This window comes from Siphateles boraxobius, unplaced genomic scaffold, assembly GCF_051911475.1.
Source record: "Siphateles boraxobius isolate OS27281-9 unplaced genomic scaffold, OSU_SipBor_1 66, whole genome shotgun sequence".
Lineage (NCBI taxonomy): Eukaryota > Metazoa > Chordata > Actinopteri > Cypriniformes > Leuciscidae > Siphateles > Siphateles boraxobius.
The window spans coordinates 32668453-32693266 of NW_027509193.1; the positions used below are offsets into that span (position 1 = coordinate 32668453).

The following is a 24814-nucleotide window of genomic DNA, read 5'->3' on the forward strand; positions in this document are numbered from 1 at the left end:
CTGTTCTTTATGTGCTGTTGCTTGCAATGTGTTTACTCTTTCTTATTTTAGGATTGACTGTTGACTTGTTTTTATTGTTTGAACTTTATATTTGTTAGACTAGTATTTGTTTTTGCTGTGATCGTAAATTGGAATGGAGAATTGTGAATCTAAAATGTATCGTATAGGCTATGGTTACATATAGGTCAAAAGCAACAAATGTTTTGGTAGGGCAAGTAATTAAAGGTGCAGTCTCCAAGACTGCAACAAACAGCAACGAGCGCAATGGACAATGAAAATTGGCCAAAACAATAATAAACATTCCAGCCTGGAAACGCACATTTCAAAGTAAAATAACTGGCTGTAGACGGTGTACAGTTGAGACATGAGTAGACTACAGTTGAGACACCTTAAATAACTTCACAAGTTGTGATTTTTGCTGTGCACATGCATATTAGTGTCCTATTTGATCGTGGGAAATTTGAACAATGGACGAAGATATCGGCAAAAGATTTTTTTCTAAGATAAGACTTTCAGTTCACCATGCACACTCCACAATGAATAGCTTATTATCCTTATGTGCCTGACGTAACTCGTATAATCACAAACGTTATTCTGTGCCCTAAAAAATGGCATATAAGGTCATTGCAAAATCTCGAGAGAGGTCGCCAGCGGGGTAAGTTGAGACACACGTGTATCAACTGTAGAGTTCTATTACGAAACAAGCTGTTTAGTTGTTCAATGTTATGATAACAGGTTAACCGTCGTAATTAGCCATGCATAGGACGCAAATGAAAATAAAATTTGATATTTGTGATATTTAAACTGAGTATTATTAATGAATATATTAAATATATTGTTCCTGTTTTATAAATTTTAACCAGTGCTAATTTAATTAAAATTAATGATTTTAAATGGATAGGCCTATAGAAACAAACATGTTGCCCAATTGTTATTTTCTTTATTTGACTTTATTTATTATATTTGCAAGGTACGGTTAGTTACCTTTACATCATTAAAAATGGGTGTCTCAACTGTACCACATATGGGTACAGTTGAGACAAAGTTGAGACAAAAAGCACCTTATTTTTATGAGCTAATTGTGGAAAATATAAACTACTTTTATTAAAAGTATTTTTTGTATTATTGATTGATAATATCTTAGTCTACAAGCTAATGAAATGTCATGTGGCATGTCATGTGGAAATTCACTTCTTTTCAGTGTCTATTCTTGTGTGAAAAATCAAAACGCAAAAAATGTCTCTCAACTGTACTCAGTCTACCCAAGTGTATTTCAGAGAAACGAGTATGTGAACTTAGCTTGTTTCCTCAATATATGCAAACATTTTATGGTATTTTTATGCTTAAGTAGAGTGGAAAAAGTATACAGCACTTATAAATACCTGATCTAAAACAAAAATCCTTAGTGTTGAGCCCTGAGGAAATATTTTCTTTCTTTTTTTAATAACAGTAATATTTGTTACTAATAATGATATGATGACACTTTTCTGTAGCCTACTGCACAAAGACTCGTATCATTATATAATTCTAAAAAATGTTTGTATTGACTTGGTACAAATTTAAGTAGCCACCAGCAGGCTTACTTTCTAATATAGTCGTGTCGATTTAAAGATGAAATCCTATTTGATTTGATTCGATTTGAATTTGATAAAGGGTTTATTTAAAAAGGCTAGAGAACAAGTTCCCACAAGAAACCGCTAGTAAATATCTTGAATAACTACCACAAAACAGCAATTATTGTTTGGTGCGTGGTGTCACATGCGAGCACTTCCTTCACCCCACCGCTGGATGGCGCTACGCACTACTGTCCCTTTCACACTGATCTCCTGCCATTTAAACTACGGTGAGCTCCGAGGAGGAGTCCACTCGAGAGAACTGTGTGAGTTATCACATCACCATAACACACACACACCCACCACTTCTGCCAATCGAGCCGAACACTGATCCATATGCCCTGCCAGCCCGAGTTTCAAAACTCTCATCAATGCATCACCTTCATGCTCAGTGAGAGTTAACTTCCACTGGAGACCTGAAGAAAAGCTCTTCACAGGGAGTCTGAGACCTCGAAGCAGGTGTTTGTGTGGCCACAAGGCCCAGAGGAGGACAGCAAACAAGACGAAATACTCCATCATGTCCAGTGAGAAAAATGCACCTGGCACAGAAAAGTGAGTTTGTTTCTGTTATTTTAAAACTAAAGAAACGCATTATCAATGATGTACATTTCAAGTTTCTACTAAGCTAAACTGAAAACGTTGCTGTATTGTGGTTCCTGAAGTCACTGAATGGCTGATTCAGTAAGTTACGTCTGTGTGCAGTTTTTTTTTTCTCTTCATGCCAAATTTTCACATCTCTTCCTTCCTTGTTTTGCAATAGAGTTTGAGCTCAGCTCATGTTCTCAGTGAGAGAATGAAATGCTGTCCCTGAAAAGAATGCTTTTGAAAGGTTTCCATACGCAAGTCTAGGTTATTTACACACAAGAATGGTATAGTTGCTCAGTTCAGTGTGGCTTGTTCATGTTCTTATCCAAAGGCGCTGGCTGTCCAAGCCCTTCATGTGTACTCAGAGCAAACACCAGACACCTTGACTGAGTGACACAGTGTGTGAGCCATATTCTGCTGTGCATGTGTGTGTTTGTACATGAGTCATTGCGGCTGAGAGAGTTAAAGGTTAGAGATACCTTTAAATGACATGTGAAGTCATGCAAATGCATTACACCAGTTGTTTTTAATGGATTTAAGCAAATGCATGCTAATTGGTTTATAAATTTCATACACAACAGGTGCTGGAGACCCATAGTTCTCACAAGTGCATTTCCATGAATGTATATCTACTTTTTAATCTAAATGAGCCTCTAAAAACAGGATCATCCAGTTTACATTAATTAGACCTGTTAAATATATCTTCAGTGGTCAGGTGCTGGAGAACTCTGCATCAGGTAGTGTTCATAATTGATAAAGGGCGCTGTTGACAGAGACGTCTGAATTGTGTCTTTGTATTTATTAAATGTCATTTCACCAAGTGGGTTTACGTGATTTTGGGAGCTTCGGAGCAAAGCTGTCCACTGGCAGAAGTTAGCTTAATGTGACCATTTTATTTCTGGGGAATTTCAGGGCCTTCACCATCTGCAAAATAATTCACAAAATGTGTATACTGTATCTACAGTTTTTGGAAAGAAGTCTCTACTGCTCGTGCTCACCAAGGCGGAATTTTTTTTGATCTGAAATGCAGCAAAACCGTCATATTGTGAAATAATATTATATTTTAGAATAATGTTGATTTTTTTTATTTAATATTCCTGTGATCAAAGCTGGATTTTCAGCATAATTTACTCCATTCTTTAGTGTCACATGATCCTTCAGAAATCATTCTGATATGATCTGATTTGATTTATTATTAATGTTGGAAACCGTCATGCTGCTTCATATTTTTAGAACCTGTGATACTTTTTTCAGGATTCATTGATGAATAAAACGTCAAAAAGAAGAGCATTTATTCAAAATAGAAATCTTTTCTAACAATATACATCTTTACTATCACTTTTTTTAATCAATTTAACACATCCTTGCTAAATATAAGTATTAATTTCTTTAAAACAAATAAAAAAATGACTCACCCCAAACTTTTGAACGGTGGTGTATAATGTAACTAAAGATTTCTAATTTAAATAAATGCTTAACTTCTTAAATGCTTAACTTTTGCTTATAGTTTTTAACTTTTTATTCATTAAAAAAATGTTAAGCAGCAACTGTTTCCATCATATTAGAATGATTTCTGAAGGATCATGTGACACTGAAGACTGGAGTAATGATGCTGAAAATTCACAGGAATAAATTATATTTTAAAATATATTCAAATAGAAAACACTTATTTTAAATTGTAATAATATTTCACAATTTTACAGTTTTTTTCTTTTTTTGATCACTTCTTTCAAAAACATTAAAAATAGTAATGTTTTCAAACTTTTGACTGGTACTGTATTCATTTATTTTTTATTCATTTTAAAGCTTTGTTAATTGATAATTGCCCCACATGAAAAATGTTTCTGGGAAAATGATCGATTAACAAAGCTTTAAAATAAATAATCAATTAAATATAAATAATTTATTTCTATTTTTATGAAATTACAGAATCTACATATAATGTAATTATTTATTTCAGGCATTCTTAATATATATAGTTTCTAGAAAAATTATCACTTGACAGATCCTTAAAAATGTATAAATAAATTCAGACATTGTGTGCATGTCTCTTGTGTGCATCATTAAATGATATAACATCATAAATTATATTGGTCATCATTGGACAGCGTGTACTTTAGATACTGGCTTTAAAAAAGTCCATATTAACTACTAATCTGTAGTCATTAGAATTAGCTTAATAGAAAAGCAATTGAAGTGGATGTCATGTACTCAGTGTGTGTGTTTGTGTGTGTGTGCGTGTGTGTGTGTGTGTGTGTGTGTGTGTGTGTGTGTGTGTGTCATCAGCTCCAGACAGTTTTCCCTACAGGCCTGTCTTGATGAATGCATGGAGGCCTTGGATCTGTTCCTCAACAACCACTTTAATGAGAGTTTGGAGAAACTACGGCCACGGTGAGAGAAGTCTTAAGTCATTCTCTCCCTCCATTTCTCCACCCCTCCAGTATCTGTGTTTTTAAGAGCAGGTGAGGTGTTTGGTAAAGGTGTGGTATCTACCAAGCACATGTTGCAAAGGTGTTTTATTTTCTTGTCATATGCACCAGAAAATGTAGTCATTTGCTGCTTTAAATGTGCTCCCCTGTGAAGTACTTGTTTAATTGTAGATGTCATCCTAAGATTGCATGCTTTATTCCAGTTGTGATCGAGAATTGCGTCAGGCTCCCTCCCTTCTCCAGGATGTTTACCTAAAGATCGCACACCCTCACGCCTGACAATAGTCCCGCACACAGAGCGCTCTCGTTCTCATCAATGTATAGCCGAAAGGCGCTGGGAAGGAAACCACATGTTTAAAGGGATAGTTCACCCAAAAATTAAAATTCTGTCAACATTTACTCGCCCTCAAGTGGTTCCAAACCTGTATAAATTTCTTTCACTGTAAAAAGTGATCAGTTGACTTAACTTAAATTTTTTTGTCTTCTTTTTTGAACTTGACTTCCACATTACTTAATTTTTTTGATTAAGCACAACGTTTATTTACTTAATAATTTTAAGACAACGGGTTTCCTCGATTTTTTTTTAAAGTGAGCTGAACACTTTACAGTGTTGTTCTGCTTAACACAGAATAAGATATTTTGAAGAAAGTTTGTTACCAGGCCACTTTTGGGCCACTATTGACTTCCATAGAAGGACTATACTATGGAAGTCAATGGAGTCCATCAAATGTCTGGTTAACAACATTCTTCAACATATCTTCTTTTGTGTTCAACAGAACAAAGAAACTTATACAGGTTTGGAACAACTTGAGTGCGAGTAAATGATGACAGAATTATCATTTTTGGGTGAACTATCCCTTTAAGTGGCTCCAACCGTCTTTTTTTGTATATAATGCAGGCCCTACAGGAAGTACATCATGCATGGTTAAAGGCTATTTAGGCATTTTTTTATTAGTATGCAGTTTCTGGCTGGTCTGTGTTTTAAAGATCTATTTATTATATTTTTTTGGATTGCCAAATTGCTTTCTCCATGCAAGACATCATGTGAAATCGAGTTTATGTAGCTGGTTTTGTTCACATTCTTGCATAGAGAAAGTTTAAGGCATTATCCTTCTCTGGTTGTGAAGTGTGATCTCACATTGTGAGTGTAAAAGCATGTGTTGTGTTGTATTCCAGGTCTAAAGAGAGCATGTATCACGCTCTGATCTATGCCACAGTATTAGAGATGCAGGCCATGATGACCTTCCAACACGACGACATAGTGCATGCTGGGAACACCATGAAGAGAGCTCAGGAGGTGTGCCAGAGGTAGAAAGAGAGCCAAAACAATGCATTCGTTCCTGTCATGGAGAGACTTTTCCCCTGACCTTTTAACTTTTAGGCAAATAGGGTTATTTCCATGTCAGCTGACCCAATCCTGCAGCGTTTACATTTGCTTGTATTTGCATAGAGATGTAACAGTGTGGCTTTAAATGACAGACAGCTGGTTATGACTAATGAGGACTTTTATTGGCCTTGCATAACTTAGATTAAATGGAGTAGAAGAGATGTGTGTGTCTACACACACACACACCATGTTACAATGCAGCACTAATCCAGATGAGCGTATGTGCCTGTAGCATTGGTCACACATCAGCTCACTTTCGGTTTGCTTAAGAAGGAGTGAGTCATAAAGGAAGATCTTTCTGAGATTTCCTCCTAAACTCCTCCAAACATGCTCTTGGGAGAGTGATGTCAGTTTGTGCTGAAGAATATACTTAAGTTCGCTGCTCAGATTAAAAATAGTAAGAGTTTAATGAATTTAATAAGTGTAAATTCATAAATCAGTTTGCAAATTGACAAATAATTAGACATATTTCAAATTATATTACTGATATTTAATATATGCAGTTAAATATGAATATCCAATGTTCAGTGACATGTTTTAAGACAGTTGGCAAATGAATCAAGCAATTAGCATGTACTATTTAATTTTATAAGTTAAAAGCATTGAAAATGTATGGAAGCCTGTTTCTGCCACAGAATAAAACAATTTAAAAGAAAATTGTGATTTTTTTTTAATCTCACAATTCTGACTTTTCTTCCCCTCGGATTTGCAAAGTATAAACTAACAATTGCGGGGGCAAAAAAGTCAGATTTGTGAGGAAAAAGTCAGAGTTGCGATAAATGAATAAATGTTAAATTATACAATTTCTTTTTTTTTTAATCAAATACATTTTTATATTTACATTTGTAAATATTTATGCTTATTTGTCAATTTGAAAAGATGCAAAACTAGCTTTTGTAATGCTTTTGAAAGAAGTAAAAACCGTAATATTGTGAAATATTCCAATTTTAAAAAACGGTTTACCATTTTAATATATTTAAAATGTAATTTAGTCTTCAGTGTAACATGATCCTTTAGAAATCATTCTAATCTGCTGATTTGCTGCTCAAGAAATAATGTTATGATTATCAGTGCTTCATATTTTGGTGGAAACAGAAAAAAAAATTCTTTGAGAAATAGAAAGTTCATGAGAACAGCATTTATATGAAGTTGAAATAACATTATAAATGTCTTTTACTGTCACTTTTGACCAATTGAATGCATCCTTGCTGAATAAAATAATTAACTCCTTTAAAAAAATCTTTTGAATGGTAGTGCATGTATTTACATTTTTATTTTAGAATGAGTAATTTCCCCCTCATCAAGTATGTGCTTTTGGCGGATGTTAGTCAGGTCAAATGTGGTTGTCAAGAAGTATCTTAGACATTATTATTGCGTGTTTGTTCACATATATCGTGACTTCTTGCTGTTCTCTCTCAGGTTCCGTAAGAAGTCTGGTAGTCTGAGCCGTCGAGGAGCAAATGATGATGATCTCACAGAAGGTGCCTTTTTCTCTTCCCAGAAATGTCCATCTCGCATGATTAATACAGGAGAAATAAGACTCAAACAAACCTATTATGTGGCACAGCATTCATTTTGAAGAATTTCAGGCTAGTGTTAAACGGAAAGTTAACATTTCGTGTAAGGTGCAATTTGAATGACCATTTTAAGATTAAATGTTTCACAAACAAGCTCAGAATAATTTTTATTTGTTGTTTTATAGAGCATCTCCATGCTGAAGTGTGTTACGCCGAGTGTTTACTACACAGAGCCGCTCTCACCTTCTTACAGGTTTGACACATTTCAAGATAAATGTCTCTTACACAATCACTCACACACACAACCTCAGGCGTTTCGTTTAAACTATGTGTGCATTATGGTGTGTTAGAGGTGTGAGACGCCTATATCGTGATTTAACCAGGCTCCTCACATATGGAACATTTTAGGGGTTCCCATCATGGTATCATTTCATCGATTTAGTGTTAATTTAATTTATTTTTATTCATAATTCAATTTTATGAATTAAACATACCCTAATGTCACGACAACATCTGTAGTCCCATTTAACCACTTTTTCAAGACACATGACAGCTTAAAAAAATCACGAGTGGCGTATTACTGTTGTGTTTTATGTCGTAGAATAAAACGTAACAATATCTTGAGCTTGTGTTCACCCCAGACCCGATTTCAGGAGTTAAACCAAAATCCCATTTAAAAAAGCAAACCATTGACTTGGGGACGATGGAACCAGATTTGCTACAATGCTAACTCATTTCTGGGGTTTGGCCTACAGAAATACATAACCTCTGCACCACTCTATCATGCAGTCATTTAAGACATTTAATCTAATATAGATACTTTTTGGTAGAAAGGGTTCCTTAAAACTGATTCACGAACCCTGTGGTTCTACATAGAACCCCATTGAACCTTTTTGAAAGAGTGCAGAGCTCAAATGTGCACCTGATTTCTCAAATTTTCTCTCTGTTTGTTGACAGGATGAGAATATGGTGGGTTTTATTAAAGGAGGAATCAAAGTACGGAACAGTTACCTCATATACAAGTAAGTCTTTAGTATAGTGAAAGAAATCTTGTTCCATTAAGACACCTGCACCTTTTAAAGGGATAGTTCCCCCAAAAAATGTAAATTCTGTCATAATTTACTCACCCTCACGTTGTATTATTACAAGTATATATTTCTTTCTTCTGCTGGACACAAATGAAGATATTCTGAAGAATGTTTGGGCACCATTGACTTCCATAGTATTTTTTCTTTTCGTACTATGGAAGTCAATGGCTACCAACATTCTTCAAAATATCTTCCTTTGTGTTCAACAGAAGAAAGAAACTCATAAAGGTTTGGAACGACTTGAGGGTGAGTAAATTATGACAATTTTCATTTTTGGGTGAACTATCCCTTTAACCCAATTGAAACAACCGATCGTGCCCTACAAACATCATGCCCTTGAATTGAGCTATTCAGCGAATCTGTCAGCTGTGTATGACGTCATGATTTTCATGCAGGGAGCTGCACGCCTACGTCCAATCAGATACAACTTTCAAAGGGCCAAACCACAAGCACTTAGAGGGCGGAGTCTCTTTTGGGATCGGGGCTTTCAACTTGGTATGTTTGTGTGTGATATTGCATCTCTGTTCCGATGATTAAACTCCAGACTGTCAATTGTGTTGCTGTTCTTCACTCTCACACACAGACTCTTTCACTGTTTCCTGCCCGGATACTCAAGCTGCTAGAGTTTGCAGGCTTTTCTGGAGATAAGGTTTTTAAATTTGACTTCAGATGTCTCGAATTTGAATTTAAAGGGTAAGTTCGGCGTTTTACAAGTTAAGCCCTGTTTTAAGATCGTTTCTGATGAAATCGAACGGTTAAGATTAAAATTTGGACACATGCTGCTGTCCCGAGAATTTTAGGTTTTTGTGTTAGCACCCCCCACCTATACAATGGTTTCAGAGGGGCACTGGAACAATCATTCATATAAACGCATTAAACTTTAGTTTACAAAGACGTGAAACTCACCGAGTGGTCTGGGGTGTTCACTGATATGCTCACGCAAAAATCGCTGCATAAGAAGCTTTCCAACAGGTGTTTTACCATTCGTTGTAAAACTGTGGACCTATTTTTCCAACGCCTCACAACCGGACATTCTTCCAAAAACTACGATAAAACCTGTTGGAAAGCTTCTTTTGCTGTGATTTTTGCGTGAGCATATCAGTTTATATGCGTTTATATGAATGATTGTTCCAGTGCCCCTATGAAACCATTGTATAGGTGGGGGGGGTGCTAACACAAAAACCTAAAATTCTCGGGACAGCAGCATGTGTCCAAATTTTAATCTTAACCGTTCGATTTCATCAGAAACGATCTTAAAACAGGGCTTTGCTTGTAAAACGCCGAACTTACCCTTTAAGTACAAATTACACTCTTATATTCTTCATCTGTTAATTCTTTTCTTAATGGTCTTCTCAATTTGTGTGTGTGTGTGTGTGTGTGTGTGTGTGTGTGTGTGTGTGTGTGTGTGTGTGTGTGTGTGTGTGTGTGTGTGTGTGTGTGTGTGTGTGTGTGTGTGTGTGTGTGTGTGTGTGTGTGTGTGTGTGTGTGTGTGTGTGTGTGTGTGTGTGTGTGTGTGTGTGTGTGTAGGAATTTGGCATCTCTCAGCTGTACACCGGAGCCACCTCTCACACACTGCGCTCTATGCTGTGCGCCCTCCTCCTGCTCTGTTTCTACACCTTCCTCTCCTTTATTTTAGGTAATATGTATTTGTGATGAATTATGCATTTGATACCCACACAAATAAGACATTTTTCGTCATGTTTCTTTTGTTAATTGTGCCACTTTAAGGGATAGTTTATAATTAATTTTTGGGATAGTACATTTCAATAGTTTAGTATACAATTGGGTAGATGGATGGATATAATACAATTTAAATAATAAAATATATTAATAATAATATATAATATATATATATACACATTTTTTTTAAACATTGTATTATACATTTGACTTTTATATATGTAAAATGATTTATATTAAATTTTTATTTAATATAAATTACCATTTATATTATGGTACCACACTACCATTCAAAAGTTTAATTGAAGAAATTTTATTTTTTTAAGGATGTTACATTGATAAAAAGTGACAGAACAGACATTTGTAATGTTACAAAATATTTTAATTAATTGCTGTTTTTCTGAACTTTCTATTCATCAAAGATTCCTGAAACAAAATGTGTCATAGTTTCCACAAAAATATGAAGCAGCACGACTGTTTTCAACATTGATAATAATCAGAAATGTTTCGTAAGCAGCAAATCATATTAAAATGATTTCTGAAAGACCATGGGACACTGAAGATTGGAGTAATGATGCTGAAAATGTTTAACTATATTCAAATAGATTTTTTTTTAAATAATAATATTATATCTCAATATTACTGTTTTTTTACTGAAATTTTTCTCAAATAAATGCAGCCTTGTTGAACATGAGACATCTTTAAAAAAACATGAAAAAACCTTAATGACCCCAAACGTTTGAACGTTAGTGTATATACTGAAATGATAGAATTCTTTGATATTTTTATTGTCATTAATAGAGTGATGTTTGTGTAGGTACTGGCGAGGGGGAGGTGGAGGAGGCAGAGAGACTACTGAAGCCGTTTCGCCTGCGATACCCACGGGTATGTTTCTGCTTCTGTCTTTCTCTCTGCTTCACATGCTCATATGTTCATCTGAATGATTTGGTTTAATTCTAATAAGTTGCTTTTAAGACCCTCTAAAACGAAAATTGGACTTTTCTGGCATTTAGTTCATGTCACTACTACACTACACTACACTACACTACACTAGCTGACAAATTCACACTTGACGGATATGAACATTTGAAAATTTGCAGTCTTTCTCTTCGTGAAAAACACCCCAAAATGATTGACTCATTTTTATTCAGGGGAATACAGATGTTTGTCCAATAAAATGTCCAGATTAACAGCTGTAGCCAAGTTGCTATACTAACCCAAACCGGAAACAAACCCATGCTGGTCGAGCCTTAACATGGGCTCTTTTTATTGAAGCTCATTTACTGATTATCTCTCCAGGGAGCGATTTTCCTTTTCTTTGCTGGTCGGGCTGAAGAAATAAAGGGCAACATTGATGAGGTAAGAAAAAAGAGCAGAACATTTACCAGAATTCATAAGTGGTGAATTCTGAAACATTAGTATTTTCATGTCTAATCTGAACACATATTCTCTGTTTAGATGACCTATTGTTTATTTTTTACGTGTTCAACTTTTTTTAGCGTGTTATGTTGCTGTTTAAACATGAAAAGTGTCTGCAAAGTTACAAAGTCACTCCAGAGGGAGTTATTCTCTATATCAGTAACGCTGTTTCTGAACTCCCTGAAACACCTCCATTGTAGTCTTGAGTTTCTTTCTTCTTAGAGCACACTGAGCTTCTCAGAAGGAGGGGCTTCATAGAGACAGGAACTAAACAGAGCGTTACTGATAGACTGAGGAGAGAGGTGCTGCAATAATGGAAAATATGTGAAAAATTTGTTTTTGAACAAGGATGTAAGCCTAATCTAGTAGACCACAAAAACAAAATCAAGACTTTGAAGATGCCATAACATAGCCTTTTTAAAGACTTCAGGGTGGTTGGAATACAATTGAACAATGGTTTAAAAAACAAGTGTCAGAGAGAGGTGGAAAGTGCTCATGCAAAACTAATGTTTTGACTAACCTTATAAATGGGTCGTAATGTTCACTAATTACTAATATTGTACCACTGCATATCAGGCGGTGGCGCTGTTTGAGGACGGCTGTAAGGCCCAGCAGGTCTGGAAACAGTTTCATCACATGTGCTACTGGGAGTTGATGTGGTGTTTCACTTTTAAGAGGCACTGGAAAATGGCGTACTTCTACGCAGACCTGCTCAGCCAGGAGAGCCGCTGGTCTAAGGTGAGGACTACGAGTGTAACTAGTCTGCATTTTACATGAAAATAACATTTCAAATAGGGCTGCACGTTGCGATTTTTCTGATTATATGTTAATATGGCTATAATAATCATTATTATTATTATAATTTTTATTATAATTACTACTACTATATAAAAAGTACTAAATAAAAAACAAAATAAGAAATATTTCTATTGTAATATTTCACAGTAAAATAAAGGCAATGGAGAATTTAAGAAAAATAATAGAATTTTTTCATATCACAACACACATTTTTACGGCTGTCTTAATTTCTTTATTTTAAAATGTTAAACTTATCAAACTTATATTTTGATAGAAAAATGCTGGGCGGGTCTTGATTTTATTCATGGGAAATTGATTGGATGGTTGTGGTTTGCTATTGGTGGATGTCATGCGAGTAACAGGTTACTCCGCCCTCACGCCAGTGAACACATCATCAGAGACGAGAACACAGTGCCGTGCTTCACTCTGAAACACGCAGCGCATTTATTTCATTAAATTGATGCATTTGCGATTTGATAAGAGCAGAAAGCCATATTGCGATTTCGAAGTTTATTACAATTTAGCGTTCAATTGTAATTTTCAAATTACTAAGATGACAAAATATTCATTGTGCAAATCATTTTAATTCAAAGTGTTCACATTGAGTTTGTTCTGGTTGTGTTTCATGATTAAGGCCCAATGAGAATGGCCTCCACCCAGAATGTAAATCAAGTGATTTTATTGATCGTGGGAAAAAGCGTGTTTAAATTGTGTGTCATAGCAACTAGAAAGCAATGTATTCTGCTTCCCATGTTTTGCCCATTTTAAAGGTGTTTAAAAACTGAAAGTCAGATACCGGTAATTATTTTTGTAGTATTTAAATGTAGACATCACTAACAGGCATTTAATTCCATATGTATATTTATAAATACACACACAACTAAAGACAGGAAACATATCAACCTCGTAAGGCACATACTATTAACAAAAAAGGATATTTTTTTAAATATGATTATTATTTTTATTTTACACGACAGTACTAAAATAGTAAATATTTTGACACAGAGAAGAAGTTTCTACTTTCGTTTTTCTACTTAATTTTATGAGAATCTTTTGAAGTTTCAAATACTATGAAGAAATTAAGTTAAGGAAGGTTTCCATTTTTTTCCATTTACATGAGTGTGAATACTTTCCAGAAATTTCCGTATTCACTTAGTCAGAAAACTCAAAATATTCTTTAAAAAAACATATATTTTAAAACAAAGGGCAAAATTACATGTTTCTTAATGAGTGTTGTAATGTTTTCAGCAGTTGGTGAGCCAACAGTAGCGTTAACCAACAGTTCTGTTCTAAACGCAGACAAGCTTCCTCTTCAGAAACATGAAGTCAAACCGTACAGGTGTAAAGCCTGGGATTGCACTGTATTTTTGTAAATAATTGAAGTTTTGCTACATTTGTTATATCGCAGCGATTAGACAAACTGCCATGTGTAAGCTGTGTAAATTGGCTTTGTGGGATGATGTCTTTGCCAGGTTTTTGTTTGGACTGGTTGGTTCTCTGGCTGGTTGTGATTACGTACAGTGTGTTTCCAGTGTACAGAAGGATTATTATGCTCATCTCTCTCTTTCTCTCTCAGGCCATGTACGTGTACATGAAGGCGGCTTATCTCAGCATGCTTCCAGACTCAGAATCCCGGCCGTTCGGGGATAATGAGGTGGATCTCTTTAGGTAAACACACATGCAATTGCATTGCCAAGACTGGTGACAGATGAGGCTTTCATGAAAAAAAATCAAGTCTTTCTGAATGTGGGTTACTTTTGTACAGTATGATATGTATTAAAACAGACAGTCTTTTTTTTTTTACTTCCTGTTCACTTTCAATCTCTCTCAGACAGGTACCATCATACAAACAGAAGATAGCCGGTAAATCTCCGCCCACAGAGAAGTTTGCCATTCGGAAAGCAAGACGGTACAAAGCCAGCAATCCTATCAGACTTCCTGTTCCTGTGCTTGTAAGAATAACATTCAGCACACTTTCATTTTCCCGTTTATTTTTCTAAGACAAAATTTATACTTGACTAATCTGCTTTTCAGGAGATGATGTACATGTGGAATGGCTTTTCCATGATCAGCAAACAGCCCGAGCTCACCGAGGGCATGATGGAGACGCTGTTAGAGGCGGAGCGCACCCTACAGACGGCTCCGGGTAATGATACACACATTCCTCTGAATGCAGTAGCACCTCAATGCAGTACATGAGATCCACAGGGAGGAGTCGGATCAAGATCCAAGGGGTGGAGATGGGTAGGATTAGGGGTGGGTTTAGGGATCAGGGGGCGGAGATGGGTGGGTTTAGGTATATGTAAGGTGGGAGGAGTTGGATCTGGATCCGACTCCTCCCCGTGGATTTCATGTTCTGCAGTGAGGACCATCTCTCTGAATGTAGGAAAATTACATTACAAAAATATGTTGAGATATTTTTTTAAATCCGAATAGGTTTTACCACCTCATATTTCATATTAAGTAAATGCAGACTGTGGATAATAAAGCAATAGATGGTAAAAAAAAAGAAGCCATTTTTTACACAAATAAATAAATACAATTTAAGTGGAAATTCATTTGAAATCATACATTTAAAAACATATGTACCATAATTCTGTATAATCAATTTCTAAATATTGCATGGTCAATAAGTTTGTTTTTAAAATTAAATTATTTACATTATTACCTATTTATCCTCATGTTTAGATATTTCATAGAAAAATTATTTTTAAATTAATTTCTTAACTTACATATTAATTTTAAAACTTCGAAAAGTAAAATTCTAAAAGAGGCACAAGATGACTTTGACTTTTATTGTTTTATATCGTGTACGGTGTAACAAGGTGTGTGTGTGTGTGTGTATATATATATATATATATATATATATATATATATATAAAAAATTTTTTTCTAATTTTTAATTATTAAAATGCCAGTAACTGCTAAAAATCATGTTAGTTCATACCTTTTGTCATCATTACTGCAGAAGTAGCTGAGAAAATATCTTTTTTTTTCTTTTGAACATATTTCTATTAAAGTTGAGCTTGATTGTTTTTGACAATAGCAGGCCTTAAAGGGATAATTCACCCAAAAATAAAAATTCTGTCAGCATTTACTCAAGTTGTTCTAAAACGGTACGAGTTTCTGTCTTCTGTTGACCACAAAAGATATCTCAAAGAATGTTGGTAATCAAAAAGTTGCAGTTGCTTTTTATACAGTAGTTCGATATTGTTTATATAACCTACCTATACAATGCTGTATCCTGTATGTGATTTTCCACTTATTCTCTCTGTATGTGTAGAGAATGAGTACAGTGTGGACGACACATGTTTGATCCTGCTTCTGAAAGGCCTGTGTCTGAAGAATGCAGGCCAGATGCAGGCCGCAGAGGACTGTTTCAGACAGGTTTACAGCAGGCCAGTGCTCCTGTATTAATGCAGTTTCCCTTCACAAATGCTTGTTCTGTCTCAGGATGGACTTTGAGATGTTTTTGTGTCTTTAACAGTGAAAAGAAGCTGAAGTTTGATCATTACCTGGTTCCTAATGCTCTGCTGGAGACGAGTCTCTTGTGCATAGACACGGGGAGGAAAGAGCAAGCCATCAAACTACTGCAGAAAGCCAAGTGAGTTCAGGCTAGGGCAAAACCAATATAGTTCACACACTGAACACTCGTTTTTACTGGTTTGTTGTTGTCGTGTCTTTGCTCCAGTCTGAAATGTCACATTATTATTGTCTGTCCTGTCAGGAATAACTACAAAGAGTACTCGATGGAGTCTCGTACGCAGTTCAGGGTCCATGCAGCCCTGATCAAACTTAAGGCTGACACCAATGACCAAGATGAAATAACATCTTTGTGAGGAAAGATGATTCTGAATCAACAGCGTCTCTTCTCTGATGACCCGGTCACTTTATGGGGAGAATATGAAAGATCAAAGACACAGTGTGGTTTTTATGCAGTGGCACTGCCTAGTGTTATTATAGGAGACACTAAAAACCTCATTTGTACATTCTCCAGCTTATCTTTTGCCAAATTGATGTTTATTTTAGTTAGTAAATAGAAATAATGAATGGATATTTCAAATGTAAACTAGGGTTTAAGCTCCTTTTGTGTGAAAGTGTACATCTTAGGGAGCATTAGATATCAAATTTATATATTTTTTTCCTGTATTTTTTTCAAGTCCTGTACAGGTTTATTAATAAGGGAAAATAGCTGGAAAACTGACGGTGTTTAAAAAAAATTTGGACAAACCATTTTACACTAAGTTCTAATGATTATGTTGATTATTGTAAGGCTCAGTGTGGGATTGAATATTATATTCCTTTCTTGAACGAATCAAGAACTTTTATAATAATCAAATAGTTCCCCAGCATGCATCGTAAATACTCAGTTGTCAAATACTGTAGTTATTATTTTTTTTTGTCATGCAATATGTTTATTACTGCTATTAAAACATTTTTGGAAATGTATAATTTATGCATAATTTTATTATGTAAATTAAGTCGTACAATCAATGAAATTATTTAGCAATAAATGCAATGGGTTACAGTATGAATCACTTTTCCTTTTGCTTTTTCATGCATAAGCTAAATTGTTCCTAAAAATTATGTTTTCTTTTTAACTTCTCAATTTAACAAGGAATTATGTTATCAAATTTACTAATGAAGCTCTTTGAAGTCAGACATGCATGTATATTTTCATAGTCAGTTTATTCTGAAGTATGACTGATTTTAATTAATAATGTGCGATAATAACAATGACATGTACAAAGAAACCAATTTTACAATATAGTACAGTAGCACTGTATGAAAGTCCTTGTTCTGGGCAGTGAGAGTTATTGGCTGGATTCAGCCGTCGCTGTCGCTGTGGGCAAGCCCTGCTCTTCCTCTCTCTTACTGCGCTTCAGAAGTTTCCTCTTCTTCTTCTCCTCCTTCTCTATTTCAGCAACCATCTCTTTGAACTTGATGCTGCGGGGGTCCAGCGCATACCCAAAGCGCTCTCTCGCCTCGGCCAGCAGTTTGTCCCGCCTTATTTTCTCCTCTCTTTGCTTCTGTTTTGCCTCCCTCTTCTGCTTTTTCCAGTCTGCGATCATCTTGGGCATTTTGGCCATGTTTGCAGCAATAGTCTTCTCTCTGTGTGGAAACAAAGCGAAAAGCTGCGTAAAAACAAATGGCCATGATCAATGAAGGTTGTGTTCATCTACTTTTCCCAAACTTATTTAATGTAGCTTTTTTATTCCAAAGAAGAAACTAATTTACTGTATATTATATGGGTGAGTATTTTTCCCATATGGATTTTTAAACATAACAGTTAAAGCCATAAACCAATCCAACCAGCCATGAAGTGAATCGCAACGTCGCAAACTGTAATTTGAAACAAAAATGTACAGGTTTGCACGTGACGGTTTTAGTGGGGAAAAGAACTACGATCCCATGAAGCATTGCAAATGATTTTAAATTAAAAACAATGGAGAAATATCTGACTGCCTTATTTACAGGAGGAAGTGAACTAGTATTTTCTATGAATGTGCAATACCTCTGATTCATAAACGCTACAGGTAAATAACTAGAAAAATAGCAAAGTGCAGTAAACAAAACTTATTTGCGCTAGTAACCAATGTTTATAATAATGCAAATATTAAATATAATATTTAATATAATAATTAATTAAAATAACATAAGAAACACCCGTTTCAATATAAAGCAAGCAGCGTAACAAGCTTGTTTTGTACAGCTAGAAATAACTGGAACCTGGCACATTCAATGGCTTTCAATTTTGATTGAACTATTCCTTTAAAGGGATAGTTCACCCAATAAGGAAAATTAAACCATGATATACACACCTACAAGCCATTCAATGTGTATATGTTTGTCTGCCCGAGGCTAGTTGTTATAGCTAATTAAGTCTTAAATATTCACTTTTTTTCTTGCACAAATGCATTGCTTCGCTTCAGAAGGCCTTTATTAACCCCCTGGAATAGTATGGATTATTTGTATGATGGATGGGTGCATTTTTTGGGGGCTTCAAAATTTCATGCCACATTCACTCCTATTATAAGGTTTGGAACAGCCAGTATATTTTTAAATATATTTTAGATTGTATTCGTCTAAAAGAAGATTTGTACACACCAATAGCTTGAGTGTGAGTAAATCATGGGATAATTTTCATTTTTGACGGAACTATCCCTTTAAGAACAACTGACGAATGACGACAAATTGCATCTTGAATTAAATAAACTATAAAGAATAAGAATGTTAACAATTTATAAAAGAGTAAAAACAAAAACTATTTAATTGTAATCATACATATATATATATATTTTTTTTTTTTCAATGCGATTGGACACGACACACATAAGTCATAACTCTTGAGACGTCCTAACCGTCAGATTTGAATGTTTGAAAGAATTTCTCACCGAATGACAATTTCGGTCTGTACGTCACATAAATAAATCTATATCATAAACGGGCTCAGAAGACTTGGAATATAGATGATAATTTTTAGTACTTTAACCACCAGCATAATGTTTGTCAATTGTAACACAACAATAATTAGATGATTATCCAACTTTTAAGGTTTTGGAGTTTGAAAGCTCCAGTCTCTCTGTATACGGAAACCAACCGAACCTCGGACATTGTAAGAAACACACATCATAACGGTTTTGTAACAACGTAAAGGTGAGTAAATTATCACAATTTTCATTTTGGGGTGAACCATTTATCAATGAATATATTGAATACGGTTGACAGCAAACATCCGATAGAAACTAACTTAGTCAAGCTTCACGTCACCTTTCCATCCGCTTCTGCGCCTTCTCCTTCTCTCTGGCCGCGATGTTTTCCAGCATCACCTCGACCGGAGGGTGCCACTCTCTCTCCTCGGCCAGCAGCTCCTCCAGCCGGGCGTGCGATGGCCAGAGTTTGGCCGGGTCAATCCCTGACGCGCGTCCATAGCGGCCGAACAGTCTGCGATCATACTTCTCAGTCTTCTGCCAGTCGGGCGTCTTCTCGCTCTCTTTATCTGGTATATAAGGGTTCTTTATATTCAACCATAGAGGTCTTGGGTTATAGTACGCGATCTGATGGACTACAGGCGGTATAAAGGAGTTTAATTGACTGACACCAAAGAATAAGCCTGTCCTCCTGCTCAGCAAGGAGGCCGCCATGTTTGATGACAACCCAGTGACCTCTGACGTCATCTAATGAACGCGTGGTGCTGACGTCATTAGGCCCTCTGCTGGTGTAAATGAAAGTGTCAAAGGAAATTACGATCTCTTTACCTTATTGGTTGGACCCCCGTTTTGCCTTCAGAGCATGCTTTGATTCTTCGTGGCACAGATTCAACAAGGTGCTGGAAACATTCCTTAGTGAAGTCACTGTCATGTTTAAGAAACCAGTTTGTGCAGCTCTGTGCTTTTAAAGGGATGGTTCACCCAAAAATGAAAATGATGTCATCATTTACTCACCCTCAAGTTGTTCCAAACCTGTACGAGTTTCTTTCTTCTGCTGAACTCAAAGCAAGATATTTTGAAGAATGTTCCAGTTGTTAGGCACCATTGACTTCAATTGTATTTTTTCCCCACACTATGGTGATTGTCAATGGCTAACGTCAACTCTCTGGTTACCGACACTTCAAAATATCTTCCTTTGTGCTCAGCAGAAAGAGATGTATAGCCTACAGGTTTGGAACAACTTGAGGGCGAGTAAACGATGACATCATTTTAATTTTTGAGAAATGTGCTGTTTTTCCGCTTGAGTGTTGGACAGTTTGTGTCAGTGTTGAGGGACTGATGAGTTGTCTCTCTTTCTCCACCCTCGCTCCTCCCTGATCATTTTCGTTTGGAGTTTAATCATCACCTCAGGGGGCCTTTAACAATGCTATTTCAATCCTCTGAGGTTTTGTGTGTCCTGAATGCTGAACCCTTAAATCTTTTCCGGTAGTTTAGCGGCACAGTGGGATCCTATTGTTGGAAATAAAGGTCTTAAATGGATATGGTCCCGCTGGTATTGTTCATCCCAGAGTCTGGACAATACTAGAAAAACAAAAATGAGGGCCAATTTTAAATCTCTGGCTGTCGTTTTGGCCACATTGCATATTTATTTAATTGAATTACTTCAAGGAAAGAAGAACATACAATACAACACAAATTACAAAGAATTACTGGCAAGTTAATCATAGAAATTTGTACAAAAACAATATAATAAGCAGCCTACAACAAAGAAAACATGAGATAGATAGATAGATAGATATATCGATACATAGAGATATACATATATGGATTCATGATATATAATGCTTTATCTTTATGTTCCTTTTGTACTGACTTCATCATTTAATTTTATATAATATAATTTTCCATATGAGTAAATAAGCAGACACAGTCACTTTTCTTGAATAATATTTAATATTAATATCAGCCACTTTAATTGTGTATTTGTATGCCGTGATCTTAATCCGTTAAATCAAGCGATAGTGAAAGTTTAGAAGGTGAAGCTTTGTACACTACGATCAAATTTATTTTACAGACACACTGAGAGTTTCTGTCCTCACATAATTTAGTGATGAATGGCTGAATTATCATGTTTGAAGAGTCTTAAGGGGGCTTAGATGTGTCTTTCAGCCGTAGGGCTGCATGTGGTCTACTTCTGTTCTTATTAATGGTCCATGCCAGCTTCAGTGAGCAGATGAGCAGAAACTCTGCTTTGAATTTCTGGAACGCAGCATGGGAGGGTTGGATTATTAACCAGCAAACACTAGGAGGAAGAAAAAGGCCTTTGTTTTAAATGCTCCAGCCCTCCCTCTCTATCACAAACCCCTCCTCTCTTTCCGCTACTCTTCTTTTAGTTTTGATTTCTTTTCAAAAATGTAAAGATGGGACAAACAAGCAGCTTTAGAATGCGGCTCTTGGAGAGACAGATGTCAGAGCTTTTGTGTCGCGACGAGCGCATCATTATAACTCAAAAGTTCCCATGGCGGGGGGTTGAGGAGGGTTTGAGAGGGGTCCGCAGTGTGCCATGCGCGACACAGGGCTTAATTTAGACACCGGTGATCCGTGCCAACTGGGAAGCTTTAAAGACACGACCGTCTGAAAAAACAACAAAAAACAGGTCTGCTGGCATTAATGCCAGGATTTTATCAGTATTGATATAATAATAAGCAGTGTTTTTCTAAGGCAGGTGTCACTAGTAGGCCATACATACAGACTCATACTCATTGGTCAGAAATTCAAAAAACCTAAAGTAATACATTTCATCCTGTAACTCAATGTGTACTGAGATGGATCGATGGATGGATAGAGAGATAGATGAACGTACAGATAGATAGACAGTAAAGATGGATGGAAGGATACATACATAGACAGTAAAGATAGATAGATAGTAAAGATGGATGGATGGATGGATGATAGATGAATGGAAGGACGGAAAGATAGATAAATGGATGAAGGACGGAGATAGATAGATAGATAGATAGATAGATAGATAGATAGATAGATAGATAGATAGATAGATAGATAGATAGATAGATAGATAGATAGATAGATATAGTGAAGATGAACTGATGGATGGATGATAGAAGAATGGATGGATGGATAGATTGAGGATGGACGGATAGATAGATAGATAGATAGATATATAGATAGATAGATATAGTAAAGATGAACGGATAGATGGATAGATAGATGATGGACGGATAGATAGATAGATAGATATAGTAAAGATGAACGGATAGATGGATGATAGATAGATGGATGATGGACAGATAGATAGATAGTAAAGATGGATGGATAGATAGATGGATGGATGATAGATGAATGGAAGGACGGATGGATAGATAAATGGATGAAGGACGGATATAGATAGATAGATGGATAGATAGATAGATAGATATAGTAAAGATGAACGGATAGATGGATGGATGGATGATAGAAGAATGGATGGATGGATAGATGATGGACAGATAGATAGATATAGTAAAAATGAACGGATAGATGGATGATAGAAGAATGGATGGATGGATAGATGATGGACAGATAGATAGATATAGTAAAGATGAACGGATGGATGGATGGATGATAGAAGAATGGATAGATGATAGATGGAGGATGGATAGATAGATAGATAGATAGATAGATAGATAGATAGATAGATAGATAGATAGATAGATAGATAGATAGATAGATAGATAGATAGATAGATAGATACAGTAAAGATGAACGGATAGATGGATGGATGGATAGATAGATGGATGATGGATGGATAGATAGACAGATAGACGGATAGACAGATAGATAGATAGATAGATAGATAGATAGATAGAGAGTAAAGATGGATGGATGGATGGATGATAGATGAATGGAAGGACGGATAGATAGATAAACGGATGAAGGACAGATATAGATAGATAGATAGATAGATAGATAGATAGATAGATAGATAGATAGATAGATAGATAGATAGATAGATAATGAGTTAATCCAAAGAGTACATCCATATGGCCTTATGATTAAATATTTACAGGCCACCACATTTCCAACCAACTCATGAGAAATTAATGTAAAAGATCTTGCGTTATGGGATGGTTGTATTCCTGCTCACTGCTGTTTCCCACTTTTTCCCACAATAACTGGAGAACAACCAAGGGAATTACCAGATGTCATCTCAGTAAACATGATGATCTCTCATGCTTTTAATGTGCGCATGATGACCTGTAATACGCACATTTCAAGTGCTATACATGATGTAAAAGCGCTTTGTTCAGTGTTTACATTTAAACTGAGTTATTTAGCAGATGCTTAATCAATGCAGCATACAAATGAGGAAAAATACAAGCAATTTATTATCGTTCATGAGCTAACAGCTGATGTGGTAACACTTTACAATAAGATCTCATTTGTTAACATTATAATGCATTAGCTAACATTAACTAACAATGAGCAATATATTCTTACAGCATTTATTCACATTTTTATTAACTAACATTAACAAATGTAGTTCACAGTGAATTTCCAGCTTTTTAAAGCAGAATGGATTCTGATGTTTTTATTGTTCATCAGCCAGGGTAAAAATCGTTCTGAAAGTGATTTGTGGACCACACTATTCTATTATATTTAGAAAGATTTTTAGAACTGTATGTTTGTCTTTATCTTTATCGTTATCATCCTTTTTCTTCTTCACTTTGAGATGGAAACAAGCTTCCAACTATGAAATATTATGCTTCAAATGTCCATGTTTTGTTGCATGGCAACATAGTTGTAAAATGTAATATAAATTTACACAGAAAAGGTTAGTACCCCAGATATTTCTAACTCTTTCATTGCATTTCACTCACAACAAGCTGTTTATTATGTCTGCCACATAATAAAAAAAAATTGCCTTGGTATCATAATTATGAGATGTTAAAATTGTTTTGTACATAAGCATGAAAAATATTAAAGTTATGAGATAAAAAGTTGAAAGTCAAAATTATAGCATGTCAAAATTACGACAAAACGTAATGACATAAATCATAATTTTGACTTTTTCAATCTCATAAATTTTAATATATGTCATAATTTTGACTTAGTATGACATAATTTAGATATTTCATCTCATTATAATGATTCACCAAAGCATTTTTTTTTTTTGGCGAAAATTGGCTTCCATAGTTTAGAACTTGTTCAATCTCTTAAATATATGCACTTGTCTTGTAGGTGTTTTGTGGTTAAAATGACTTGATATGACTGGCTCGTCCATCACTCTGGAACTAGAAAGTCAAGTTGAGCACTTTGCATTTTGGGCTACAGGATATCTTTCAGTGTGCGGCTGTATACTGCATCTGTGCGCATAGAACTGTATAGTGCACACACAATATATGGTATGGTAGTGTGCCATTCTGAACATACTGTAGCCGTATACTGTCAAGATGTGTGACTGCTCCATATGAAGTAAACAATCAGCGACGCACATGCGGAGTGTGACATTGCTCATGTTCTCATTCTGCAGGCGGATCTGGAAGTCTCCACGTCATTGTTTAAATGATTCCCCTTCACTACACTGGGAACGGACCCAAGCAAGAAGTACACGTGAAAGCACCTCAGGAGGGGTGCATGTTCAGCGGGGAGCTTTTCAATAATGGATGTACCACATTGAGCTCCCGTTAATAATGTGTTTCTGTCACCGCGGGAGACAGAAAACCGCATTTTGGAGGTGGACGAGAGAATAATGGGATGTAAAGTTAGGGAAACTTAGTCATAACTCACTCTGGCTCCTTTTCAAACATTTGAGTCTTTTGGCTTTGTTTAACAGGCAAAAAAACACACATAAGCATTGTGATTTTAGA

At 35.7% G+C, this 24814-nt stretch overlaps 2 protein-coding genes across 4 annotated transcripts; one reads left to right on the plus strand and one right to left on the minus strand.

Annotated features, from left to right (window-relative positions):
* The first annotated feature begins 1830 nt into the window (after positions 1-1830).
* Positions 1831-17051, plus strand: LOC143722336 (tetratricopeptide repeat protein 39A). Of its 3 annotated transcripts, none has more exons than XM_077213743.1 (18): positions 1831-2165; positions 4485-4589; positions 5804-5935; positions 7434-7495; positions 7717-7784; positions 8489-8553; positions 9015-9114; positions 9203-9268; positions 10147-10255; positions 11117-11184; positions 11599-11658; positions 12295-12456; positions 14093-14184; positions 14348-14468; positions 14551-14662; positions 15800-15914; positions 16004-16120; positions 16244-17051. In XM_077213743.1, the coding sequence occupies exons 1-18, from the start codon at positions 2131-2133 to the stop codon at positions 16353-16355; spliced, it is 1701 nt and encodes a 566-aa protein (XP_077069858.1). In that variant the 5' UTR covers positions 1831-2130; the 3' UTR covers positions 16356-17051. The 3 variants fall into 3 exon arrangements, with proteins under 3 accessions (XP_077069858.1, XP_077069856.1, XP_077069859.1); XM_077213741.1 differs by having other exon boundaries at positions 1858-2165; positions 10147-10258; XM_077213744.1 differs by lacking the exons at positions 1831-2165; positions 4485-4589 and having other exon boundaries at positions 5803-5924; positions 10147-10258.
* Positions 16964-19697, minus strand: gadd45gip1 (growth arrest and DNA-damage-inducible, gamma interacting protein 1). Its single transcript, XM_077213757.1, has 2 exons — positions 19288-19697; positions 16964-17628 (listed from the first exon to the last, which is right to left on the minus strand). The coding sequence occupies exons 1-2, from the start codon at positions 19692-19694 to the stop codon at positions 17331-17333; spliced, it is 705 nt and encodes a 234-aa protein (XP_077069872.1). The 5' UTR covers positions 19695-19697; the 3' UTR covers positions 16964-17330.
* Between the last annotated feature and the right edge of the window lie 5117 nt (positions 19698-24814).